The 12,630-nt window shown below is 41.0% G+C and overlaps 1 protein-coding gene across 1 annotated transcript in view; it reads left to right on the top strand.

Moving 5' to 3' along the window:
- Positions 1-1,481: 1,481 nt before the first annotated feature.
- The window catches only part of C4BPA (complement component 4 binding protein alpha), a 28,022-nt gene continuing 16,873 nt past the window's right edge, over positions 1,482-12,630 (top strand). Inside the window, exons 1-3 of the mRNA XM_041726189.1 lie at positions 1,482-1,639; positions 10,539-10,702; positions 11,691-11,876. Of these exons, the coding sequence (XP_041582123.1) occupies positions 10,543-10,702; positions 11,691-11,876 (346 nt within the window). The 5' untranslated portion in view covers positions 1,482-1,639; positions 10,539-10,542. The remainder of the gene's footprint in view (positions 1,640-10,538; positions 10,703-11,690; positions 11,877-12,630) is intronic.

The raw sequence follows: 12,630 nt of genomic DNA, 5'->3' as shown, positions 1-12,630 counted from the left end.
TTTGGCAAGATTTAGGGAATATTTCAGGATGAAAGATGCATTGAAAATAAGAAAAGAACAAAGAGATCTCTTCTGAAGCAAGAGTGACTAAGAGGCGGCACCTGAGTGGCTCAGTCGGTTAAGGGTCTGCCTTTGGCTCAAGTCTTGATCCTGGGTTCCTGGGATCCAGTCCCGTATCCGGCTCCCTGCTCAGCGGGGAGTCTGCTTCTCCTTCTCCCTCTGCCCCTCCTCCTCCTGCTCTCTCTCTCTCTCTCCCTCTCCTTCTCATTCTCTTTCTCAAATAAAATCTTGAAAAAAAACAAAACAAAACAAAAACTAGGAGAGAAATGTGAGGTGAATAGAAGCTACTGTAGAATGATTGTTTGGAGGACTAGGAGGCAAGATCACCAGCTGAGAGGAAAACCATTCGGTGACCTGGAGAGAAAAACTTGGAACAGTCACTGTGGAAAGGAAAGCAAAGCACTCTGTAGATTTGGGAAATGGTACTTCGAAAACTCAACTTTAAAGGTGGTATTTCCTTCAATTTAGCTCTCAAGATTCGGCATAATCTGGAATCCTCCTCTATACTCATTCTCGGCAAATCAGCAAATCAGCCTCACCTTGTGACTTGGCCCATGTTCTCTTTACCTTCTCATTTTTATCTCATAATTTTGCTACTTTTCATTCAAAGCCCAGCTCAAATCTCGTATCTCTGTCAAAGCTTGTGAGATGCTTCAACTCTGCTCTTTTCTGAGACCCTTACGAGACTTCTGGTATTTCTGACAGAAAAAGTGAAGTTTTCGGGAAAAATTCCCCTTTAATAGCCTTCTCCCGAGCACACAAACCTTGACTTTGAGGAATAATACCTTAATTAGATAAATGTCAGAGTTTGAGGTTCTTCCTAGATCTGAATGATCACAAACAGCGCTCCATGACAGATCAACTTCTGGAAGTCATTTGGTGTCCGACAAATGTAGTAGTTAATGAACATGTATTGAATACTGATTATATTCCAGGCAACTGGGCACATTGCAGAAATTGGGTAAATTTGTTAAACTCCCCCACCATTGTGCTTTCTTGGGGTGGAATGAAGACCAACAAGGGCAAAGTCATCAGTCACTGAGCCCCAGGAAGGCCTGCTGGACCTAGCATCATGGAAAGTGGATCAAAGTGGACCTAGTCTCAACCCTACAGTACCCAAGTTTTCTAGGCTAGCTGCATTGCAACATATATGTCTACCTTGTATTTATGAAAAGAAAAAAGAATCTTGGCATCAAATTCATATTGCCTTTCCACTTAGGGGAAATGCTTGGCAGAGAAGAAAACAAATGATTGCAACATGTTATCAAGAATAAGGGTTAGTGCCCAGAAAAGGAGATTAGGTAAATACCAGTGCTTTATTTCTGTTGTTAATCATTCACTGGGCCAGTAGAAAGTCTCTGCCCATCCATTACAACTTAGCCATCCCTGATCAGCCAATCACATGCCTGGAATTCAGGGACTTTGTGGTGGTGCAATTACCAGCTAGCTTCAGGGGACTCTGGTAAACTCTGATCTGGGGAGGAACTAAAATTATTAGAGATCCAGACCGTTTTTTCCCTGGAGAAACGACCCAAGGCCCCACAATAGAGTCTTCTACTTCTTCTTCAGCTACCTGCAGGTCAGTGGGTTACTTGGGGTACCTTGAGGAAAAGGCCGGTGTGTTTGGCCTTTTAAGGAGGACAAGATTAGAAAGATAAGACAAACACTTGTAGGGTATTTTCAGCTGAAATCTTTTCAGGAGTACTGCATTAGTGGATTATATGACTTGAAAAGTACTTCTAATCCATTTGAGCCTCATTTTTTAAATTATAAATGGGGAATAATAATGCATACTAATAAACTAAAGCAGAAAGGACGTGAAAGGTGACTCTCGCTATTGTATCTAAAAGTCAAGAGTGTTGGTTCATTGATTCTTTACCATCACTCCACACAGGAGTTGAGGCAGGAGGTAAAGCAGTCTTTCCAAAGGGTTTCACAGAAGACCTGATTTGGGGATCCCTGGGTGGCGCAGCGGTTTGGCGCCTGCCTTTGGCCCAGGGCGCGATCTTGGAGACCCGAGATCGAATCCCACGTCGGGCTCCCGGTGTATGGAGCCTGCTTCTTCTTCTGCCTCTCTCTCTCTCTCTCTCTCTGTGACTATCATAAATAAATAAATAAAAATTTTAAAAAGAAAAAAAAGACCTGGTTTGTATAGGCTACAGCCTAAAAATTGATGCAATGCCCTTTGAGATTTTATTAACCCCCCTCACATCTTCTCCACCATCAACAGCAAAGATCTTTTGATTTGGTAATAAGGATGTTGGTCAGACTCCGGTTAGCTTTCTGAAGCTAGAAGCCTTAGTTGTTCTCACCTCCTTTCTCTTCCTCACTTCTCTGAATTCAGCAATGTTGATTATTCTTCTTTCTTGAAGTTTCCTTCTCCCTTGATGGGGCAAGACACAGTACTATTCTTGTTCTTATTTTTGACTCCTCAACCACTCTTAGCTGATTCCTGTTCTGTCTCTCTAAATACAGTATTACAAAGAGAATGAAAAATAGAATATCTAGAATGAGCAGAAGCATCAGAGAAGGTTTGGCTTAAGTGTAGTGATACACTTGAATATAATATGAGCACACAAGGAAGAAGCTGATAGATAAAGAGATTCCAGTGTGTAAGCAAGTTCTTTCTGGGATCTAGAAGTGATGTGATTGAGTGTGCAGCTATAAGAAAGGAGCTGAGACTGGAGAAAAATATTACCCTTTCCAAAGGTAGGCAAGCTTTTTTCCTTTTTTTTTTTTTTTTTTTTTAAAGATCTTATTTATTTGAGTGAGAGATAGCGAGAGAGAACATGAACAGGAGGGAGAGGGAGAAGCAAACTCCCCTATTGAGAAGGGAGCCCAACCTCAGGGCTCAATCCCAGGACCCTGGGATCATGACCTGAGCTGAAGCTGCTACTGCTACTCATAACTGACTGAGCCACCCAGGCACCCCAGGAGGTATGTAAGCTTTAGAGTGTAGACAAAATAAATACATGGACTTAAAAAAGTAATCTTTAATGGAAGGAGAAAGTTGGGGGCTGAGGATTTTTCCAGTGCCTCTCAAATTGTGCTGCACTGTGCAAGCCATCAGAGACCTGCCATGTTGGCTATAACTCTTGAGTTGGTTTCACTTCTATAGGAATTTAAAAAGTGAAGATGTCATCAAAATATTAGGGCATTTGCCTGGGAAGTCTAAGCTTTTCAGTGGGCAGCTAATAGCATTCCAGACTTAGTATGGAATGGAAAGATGATCTAAGTTTACTGTCATCGTTTGAGAGTTGAGAAACTAAGACCCACGGAGCTGACACAGCTTCTTCAAGATCATAGAATTAAACTGTAGTGTGACTGGGGCTCCAATTCGGGTCTCCTTAACTCTCAAGTCCTAGTCTCCATCCCCATCCTCTGTGGTTTGCTGAATCCTGTGCAGGTTCTACTGACGGACCACAGGCATCATGATGGTGAACTGCGGATGCCACCCCTGGCCCACTGAGCCACCACACAACCGAAGAACTAGTGAGGGAAGTGGGATCACTGTATTATTTATCTCTCCAAAATTTATGAAACACTTCATAGACATTATTCCACTTGGTCTTCAGTAAGGCAGTTAGTCATTCTTACTCTGAAGATAAAACTATATTGAGTTTTATTTATTTCACATTTATTGGATAACTATTATAGTTACAGTATCAGGTCAGCAAATTAAGAAGTTGAATTAACATCTTCATGTCTTCATGGGGCCTGCAATCTATTTTAGGAAGTAAGTGAATAGTGAATAGAAACAATACAATGTGGTATTACGATTAAGGTATCAGGGAAATACTAGGGGAGCATAGAAGCGGCTCATATTTCTCGATGGGTTTGGACAACTCTTCATTAAGGAGGTGACATTTGATCTGGACAGTGAATCAAGAGCATCCGTGCACAAGAGATGTTATATGCAAATGCTTGTAAGAGTTAAAAAAAAATCCAAGATGGGGCAGTTGGGTGGCTCAATCCATTAAGCATCTGTCTTCAGCTCAGGTCATGATCCCAGGGTCCTGAGATCCAGCCCCAGTGTTAAGCTCCCTGCTCCATGACAAGTCTGCTTCTCCCTCTTCCTCTGCCTGCTGCTTTGCCTGCTTGTGCTCTCTCGCATGCATTCTTTCTCATAAATAAATAAATAAATAAATAAATAAATAAATAAATAAATAAAATCTTTAAAGAATCCAGAATGTGTTTGAGAAAGATAGAAACCTTCATGAAGTTAAGGCACAGTGTTTCAAGTGAGTAGAAGCAGAGGAAGGTTGGGAGAGGTATGGAAACCTAGTGAATCTGGGACCATTGGAGTTTTTAAGTAAATTGCTTTTTTGGAATCAGCCTACAAGCTGGTTTACAAATGTTTAGGGGCTTTAGTAGTGGTCTAGGGTGGGTGAAGGAAATTATAAGTACATAAATCCAGACTATGGAAGGGGGGTGGGTTTAGGAAAGAGTGCAGATTCTAGTGCTGCTATGGCCAACGTAATGGGACTTGGAGACTGAACATGGGGGGCAGGGGTGGGCAAGAGAGAGGAGGCCAGGATGGCTCAGGTTTCTAGTCCAGGAGGCTGGATGGAGATGATTACCTTAGCCCAGACAGAAAACACAGAGGTCAAGTGTGTTGGAGAGAAGATAGTGGGTTTCCTTTGAGATACATTGGATTCAAGGTGCATGGGAGATACAAATGATACAGTTAGAAAACTGATGTAAACCTTGGGAATTATACCTTAAACGTAAAAAAAAATAAAAAAAGGATTGTGCTTAAATAAGAAATTCAACAATCGGTTGCCAGGGGTTGGGGGTAGGGAATAGGGAGAGCTTGGTAAAAGGATACAAATTTTTATCTGTGAGATAAAGAGGTTCTGAGGATCTAATGTAAAACATGGTGACTATATTTGATGACACTGTACTGTATAATTAAAATTTGCTAAGAGAGGGATCCCTGGGTGGCGCAGCGGTTTGGCGCCTGCCTTTGGCCCAGGGCACGATCCTGGAGACCCGGGATGGAATCCCACGTCGGGCTCCCAGTGCATATGGAGCCTGCTTTTCCCTCTGCCTGTGTCTCTGCCTCTCTCTCTCTGTGACTATCATAAATAAATAAAATTTAAAAAAAAAAAAAAAAAATTTGCTAAGAGAGTAGAACTTAAATGTTATCACAAAAAAAAAAGATAAATATTGAGGTGATGGACATGTTCATTGACAAAATGGGTGGCTGAAAGGGAGGCAGTCCTTTCACTAGGTGTACCTGTGTCAAATTACCATGATATACACTTTAAATATCTCACAGTTTAGGCACTTATACCTCAATAAAGCTGATATTTTAAAAAAGAAATCTAACAAGATGCCTGGGTAGCTCAGCTAGTTAAGCATCAGACTCTTGATTTAAGCTCAGCTCCTCATCTCATGGTCTTGGGCTTAAGCCCCGAGTCTAGTCTGCCTGAGATTCTCTTTCTCCCTCTCCATCTACCCCTCCTCCTACTCAAACGGCTCACTCACTAAATGAGTAAATAACTAAACAAATAAAATCTTTTAAAGAAAGAGAGAGAGAAGTCCAACAAAGAGAAAAGTTTGAGTTTACTTTCAGAATTACAAGTGAAAATTGTAATAATTTATTTCTGGATTTGCAAAGAACACTCACAGGTATTGTCACACTCAAAAACAGAAATGTAACTTAAATATTATCCCAGACAAAAAAGTAATTTGTGAAGATAACCAGTTAGAATGATAGACTTTTCCGGAGTCTATAATCGAAATGTTTTGTTCAAGTGGCAGAGCAATGATCTCTAAAGTCCCGAAATAATATTTGCAAGGTCATCGTTTTGATGAGGATGTCTTCTTTTGGGCAGCTACAGGGGAAGACAAAATAGCTTCTCCTTACTTTGCTGGGATTTCTTTCACTGATTTTTTAGAAATGTTCACTATTTCAAAGCTAAACACTGGAATTCCAGTTGCTAGTGACAAGATCAATGGAGGTGGGCCCAAAGACTCAAAATTTATGTATGGGACTGAATAGCGCCAAGTAAGATTTTTATTAACAACTGAGTTTATGAAGCCTGTAAGTTTTTGCACTTATAGAAGACAGCTGGGTCCAGAGGTCTGTGAGTGATTCACGGGTGATGGTCAATGTCGTGGGACTACGTGAGTTCCTCTCAGGAAGACAGTGAAAACTGGGGGAAGAAGAAGCCCCAGGACAGGCCCTTGTGGGCTCCAGAGTCTCTGCTTTGCAGGTGGCCCTGCGTGTCACCATCGCAAAGGCCACGGTGAAGACCGAACTGATGGCTTCTGGCCCAAGTCCAGTGGGCTTTCCTCTGCACTGGAGTTTAATTGAAGTACCTGGTGATGCAGCCAAATGTCATTGTAATTTTCATCACTAATTTTTTAAATTTTATTTTTATTTATGAGAGAGAGAGAGAGACCAGGCACGGGGAGCAGCAGAGGGAGACAGGCAAGCAGACTGCACTGAGCACAGAGCCCGACTCTGGGCTCAATCTCAAGACCCTGAGATCATGACCTGAGCCAAAATCAAGAGTCAGAGGCTGACTGAGCCACCCAGGTGCCCCATACATACATCATTTTGATGATGATGTTTTGACTTCAGGTGGGGTTGGCACGTGGTCCCAATCCCTTCACTTTCTTCTCTGACATTTCTTTTGAATGTTTTCTGTGTGCCATCTGTGCACCGAGCCAAGGTGGCTCTCAGCAGTTCTGAGAGATGTGTATATTCCTCATTCCTATTTTATAAAGGAGGAAATTGAAGCTTAGTGGAGCGGAGTATCCTGCCCAGCGACACCCGGTTCCCATATGCTGGAGCCAGGATTCAATCCACATAGCCTGGATCTGACTCCAGAGTCCATGCCTCATGGTCTGGCCACATACTGTCCTCTTGTATCTCCAGCACTGTGTCTGTGGCCTCAGCGTGAGGCCAAGTGACATGAATTCCTCAGCGCAATGGAGGGTCTGTATGGAAGGCTGCCTTTTCTCCTCTTTCATAACCTGTGGAGGGAGGAGAACTAGTTTTTGCCCATTCCTTCCCTCCTCACTGTCCTCTGGTGAATGACTGAGGATTTGATGGCTTCAGCTTAAGGATGGGGAAGAGCTTAGAGTAAAATCACTGGGGTCTTTTCTCATGAAGATACAGGTGTGCCTTGCTTATTAAAGTCAGTTAAAATCTGACCTTGACCAAACAAATGCTGTTAAGAGTAACTATGGATGAGGAACAGTATTATTGTTCTTCAAAGCATTTTATCGCTAGGTGCTTTTGAATGTAACTTCAACAGACATGGATTGAGCACCCTAACTGTGGGAGGCAGGGTGCTAGGTACTAGGTGGGGCAGAGGCAAGTAGGAACCCACCTCTGACTTCAAGGACCTTATGGCCTAGAGTTGAAGACAGACTTCAGATGTCAGTGATAGGCCACAGCTGAATAAAAATGATAAACACCGAGTTGTAATAAGAATATGAAGGCTGGCCAGGAGGAAAGGAGGAATCACTGGAGAAAAGACGGGCAGAACGAGTAGGAACTGGAGAGGGAAGAAGGACAAGAGGGCAGGTGATATGGGCAGGGGTGCGTTACAGGAAAATGTTTGGGACTATGAGAGCTCCAGGTTGTCCAGCACAGCCAAACCCTGGGGGCTCATACCACACAACTGAAAAGCTCCTTGCCAGAAGCCAGTTGTGTGAATGCCAACTCCTGAAGGATCAGTTCGCTGAGATCAATTTGCTAAGTTCATCAGATGATCAATTTACTGAACATCATTTTAAATACTCATTTTGAGTCTACTCAATGATTATAAATATATTCTCTTCGAACACAGCTAATGAATATGTTCTTTGTAGCAGCATTTTAAGTATTTCTTTTCAATTCTTATAAGTAAGGATGTAGTCTTATGGCTATATTTTTATAAATATGATCAGGAGTATATTATACTGAGTATATGAGTATATACACTCATTTTCCTGAGTATATACAATGTATATGCTTCTATTGTGAACATAAGAACTGCAACAATTCATATGGGCAACTTGCACTTTATACTATCAGCCTCTTGAGTTTTTACAGTCAAATTCTATGATGTCAATATATTGGTATTTTTATTTAATTTTAGTTTTCTTCATTTTTTAAAAAATTAAAAACAGTTTCCAGCTTATTTTGAAATTTTAAAAAAATACATGGTATATTTTTGGTATATTTTTATATTGCTATATTTTTATTCTCTATTTTTTAGTGGTATATTTTTAAATCTCTCCAAATTCACTGAAATTCAGCAACCATACCAACTCTCTGAACTCATAAAAAAAGGAAAGAAACTCATTTCTATAGGTTTTACAATTCATAACAGTTTTCATTGGATGGGAGAAATTTATATTTTGCAAATGTCATGGATGATTTAATGGACTGGGTTTCACTACCTGGAACTACCCTTACCCCCACCTGTCTTCCATCTCATCTGGATTGTTAAGGCAAGAGGAAGAGAGTCCAGAGGTTGGGAGAGGAGAAAGGGGCAAAGAAAAAAGAAAGGAGGTGTGTCAGGGCCCCAAATTCTGATCCTGGCTCCTAACACCTCTTTAGACCACATTAAGGTGTTCAGTACAAATTCTGTAAACATATTTCAGTAAGCGAATGCATTTGGCAAGTGGATCATCAGGTTGAACTTCTTTTTTGGTGGAATTGTCCTAGTGGCCACGTCCAGAGCTCAGGGGCCAGAGTGTCTGTCAAGGTAGACTGACAGTCTTTGGAAGAATAGCTTTAGCAGAACTGAATTTTCGAAAGATAAGACCAAATGAGTCATTACTCATTGAAGAAGTTAGGCCCACCCCTATGGTATGAAGAGTCATTAGAAACTTGTCTCTTCCTGTAAAATGTGGGACGGAAGCATCTTTGAGGGAAATTTTGAAGGCCCTCAAAAGATTCACGCATCCTATGAATTGTGAACACATGGGGCATAGAGAATCGCCTGGTTCTAACAGGTATCAGAATAAACAATGAAATTCGGTATTTCTTTGGGAGTTAACTTTGAATATTCCTTTAAGGACAAGGACTCTTTCTAATGTAAATTTAAGATAGATTGTTTTTCCCAAAGGGAACAGGAGTGGCAGTGAAAAGGACTCTTCGTGATTCTTTAAAAGAAGTCTTTACATGGATGAAACTGGAGGGTATTATGCTGATTGAAATAAGTCAATCAGAGAAGGACAAACATCATATGGTCTCATTCATTTGGGGAATATAAAAAATAGTGAAAGGGAATAAAGGGGAAAAGAGAAAAAATGAGTGGGAAATATCAGAAAGGGAGACAGAACATGAGAGACTCCTAACTCTGGGAAACGAACGCGGGGGGGGGGGGGGGGGGGGGGGTCGAAGGGGAGGTGGGCGGGGGGGGGTGACTGGGTGACGGGCACTGAGGGGGGCACTTGATGGGATGAGCACTGGGTGTTATTCTATATGTTGGCAAATTGAACACCAATAAAAAATAAATTTATATATTAAAAAAGTTTCTATAAAATAAAAAATTAAAAAATTAAAAAATAAAGAAGTCTTTAAATTTTCCGATCAAATATGAAAGTACAATTTGTCATAAATATTTTTCTTTCTCTTTATACAGCTGCATGTATAACTACACATACATATATTTGTATCTCTCCATAAACCATTCTCTTAAAACTGCAAATGGCATGAATGTCTATTGCCTCTGTCGGCAGTTGTCATGAGGAACTCTCAGTACTCTAAAGATTTGACTCCTTTTCTCTATCTCATCATTTTCTTGCCTTTTGTGATTATTTTCTCTTCTATTTGTTCCCTCTTCTCCATCTCCTCTGCCATTTTCTTGGTCAGACCATCTCTGCGGCTCACCTGGACAATTGCAATAGCCTTCTTCCTCAACCGTCCAGTTTCTTCTCTTTGTTTACTGTGGTCTATCAGGTACACATCTGCCACAATGATCTTTTTAAAGTGCAATCATGAGTCCTTTCTTAGCTTAAAAGCAAACAAAGGGATGCCTGGGTGGCTCAGTGGTTGAGCATCTGCCTTTGGCTCAGGTCCTGGTTCCAGGATCCTGGGATCAAGTCCCCCTTGGGCTCCCCACAGGGACCCTGCTTCTCCATCTGCCTGTGTCTCTGCCTCTCTCTGTGTATCTCTCATGAATAAATAAACAAAATCTTAAAAACCCAAAGGGAAAACAAAATCCAAAATGAAAAACAGTGGTTCTTTATTCCCTAAAGGGTAGCATCTATAAATTCCTAAACCTGCCTCTTGTGTCCCATTCAGACACATCTATAAGCTGTCCCTTCTTAGCAACCACCTCCCCATCTCTTCTCTGAGCCAAGGCTGACACCCCCTGCCCTGTGTTGGAACATTTATGTGCATGTGCTTCCTTCTACTCTAGGCCATGATTTCCTTGAAGATGTGGACTGTCCCCATAGTATTTATTCTCATGCTTTATGACAACTAGGAATCAATGACTACTGATTAAACTGAGTTCTTTTGGCAGAAAAATGTGGGGGAATCATCAGGTCAAGCACCTCAGAGCTCCAAATGGGATCCTTCACAGAAATGAGAAAATGGCAGCTCGGCCCTTGTCTAGGCTATGGAAAGTCTCTGATCCAACTCTGTTCCAAATGACCTTGGTCGCTGCTCTATTGGCTACTGTTCTTGGTGAGTAATAATAGAGAGATAAGTTCAGATCAGCAACAAACATTCAAGATCATCCACCCATTTGCTTTTAAGATGAACAGATGATTAAGCTTTTGGTAAAAAGCCACCTTCAGCAACAAGAGGTTTATTTCACCAGGAATTTGGAATTTGGCATTTAAGGGGATTTGGAATTATTTGGGATGTAGAGAGAGAATTTGTTTTATCCACAAAAGGGATAGTTGTCTAGACTAGAATACCCTCTAGCATTTCTAGAATGCCCCCTAGCATTTCTCCTCCAGGAGTTTCCAAAACAATTTGTCTCCCAACCATGACTTAAAACAAGTGTGTGGGATCTATCAGCCCAACTGAACAATTTTCACTGCCTCTAGGTCTATTCAGAATAGAGAGGAGAAATAAGTAAAGACTTCTCCTAGGTCTCCTGTGAGGTAATTTAGTCCCCTATTTAATTCTTGCAAGGAAAGCTGAATTAAAATTTTTATGTTTCCAGGACTCCATGCGTCTTCCTTTGCATCATTCAACATCCAACATATACAAAAAGATGCAGATTAAAAATGTGGTTTTTATCCATCTCCCAGCCACCTAGTTTCCCTTTCCCAAGACAACCAATCTTACATAATGTTATTATTGATTAAATAATGTTTCTGCTGAGGAAAATTGTAGGAACTACTGGCTTTGTCCAGCTATTTCTGGGTCAGCAGATAGAAGGAATCTGATGGGTAGAAAGTCTGCCATCCTTTAGATAAATTATCTCATTTACAGTAGAAAGGGAATGAAACATTTCTGCCTTTCATCATTATCATTTATCAGCAAATGGACATTAGTGATCACTCACCGGATCCGTTGAACAATGGGGACAATAGGAGTTGTTATTTTTCTTAATTAGAGGAGAAAAGCATGGCCCTTGATCTAAAAATCATACTACTGAAACATTAGGATGCTGTGTTTCAAGCCATAACTGCTGGCTCTCTTTGTCCTTTTCACTCTCCAGGAGATTGTGGCCCTCCACCAAATTTACTCTTTGCTTTTCCAATGACAACTGTGGCAAATGAGACACACTTCAACTCTGGAGCTACCGTGAAATACACCTGCCGTCCCGGCTACGGTAGGGTTAGTTATAAAACCTCGACTCTTACCTGTCGGGATGACACATGGAACTACTCTGAATTCTGTACCAGTAAGTAGGAACATTTATTTTTCTTACCTATACTTTTCCTTTCTTTGCAAAGTTGTCTCAGGAATTAAGAGAATGACCAGATGAGAATCTTTGATCACTAAGAAACCATCGTTGTTAAGTCACTGATTTCAAGGTACATACATGTGCTGCTTTTTGGAAAAGCATAAACAAAAAACCAAATAAAGCAGAAATTACGAATTACCCAGTTGCAGTGAAAAAGAAGCTTATCCTTTACAGTGTAACTCACTAAACACTTCCTTCTGAGATGAACTACAAATTGAATTTTAATATTTTGAGACCCAGATTCATGCTCTCCAAAGTTACAAAAAGTTATGTAGCTAGAGAGAGGCAGTGTGATTTCCAAAGAAACTTCACCCAAAACATCTGCTATGTTTGAGAGAAGATTCTGTGATTCACTTATAGTTGAGAATAAATTCCGTAATGTTCTCCCAACAGTGAGGGTATTTACACTTGGTGTTGTCCCTTTTGTGACCAAGGACATGCATGCCTCAATATGAAGTACGTACCACAGATCCAGAATGGAGCGTAGCTCCCTGAACAGTGACCAACTGTCCTGGACCACAGACTCCATTACCACAGAGTTTTAACTGTTTTTCACTGTTGGTGAAATGTACCAGAAAAACATGAGATCAAATTTTGTAATCATTTATCCTCCAAAGTAAAAATTCAGTGAGTCGGGATCAGACATAAATTTGGATCTCAACCTTCAGATCTTTCTGGAAGCCTCTGTCAA

This window comes from Vulpes lagopus, chromosome 1 (genome assembly GCF_018345385.1).
Source record: "Vulpes lagopus strain Blue_001 chromosome 1, ASM1834538v1, whole genome shotgun sequence".
In the NCBI taxonomy this organism is placed as follows: domain Eukaryota; kingdom Metazoa; phylum Chordata; class Mammalia; order Carnivora; family Canidae; genus Vulpes; species Vulpes lagopus.
The sequence above is the reverse complement of the archived record's forward strand: the minus strand, read 5'-3'. Positions and strand labels throughout refer to the sequence as shown.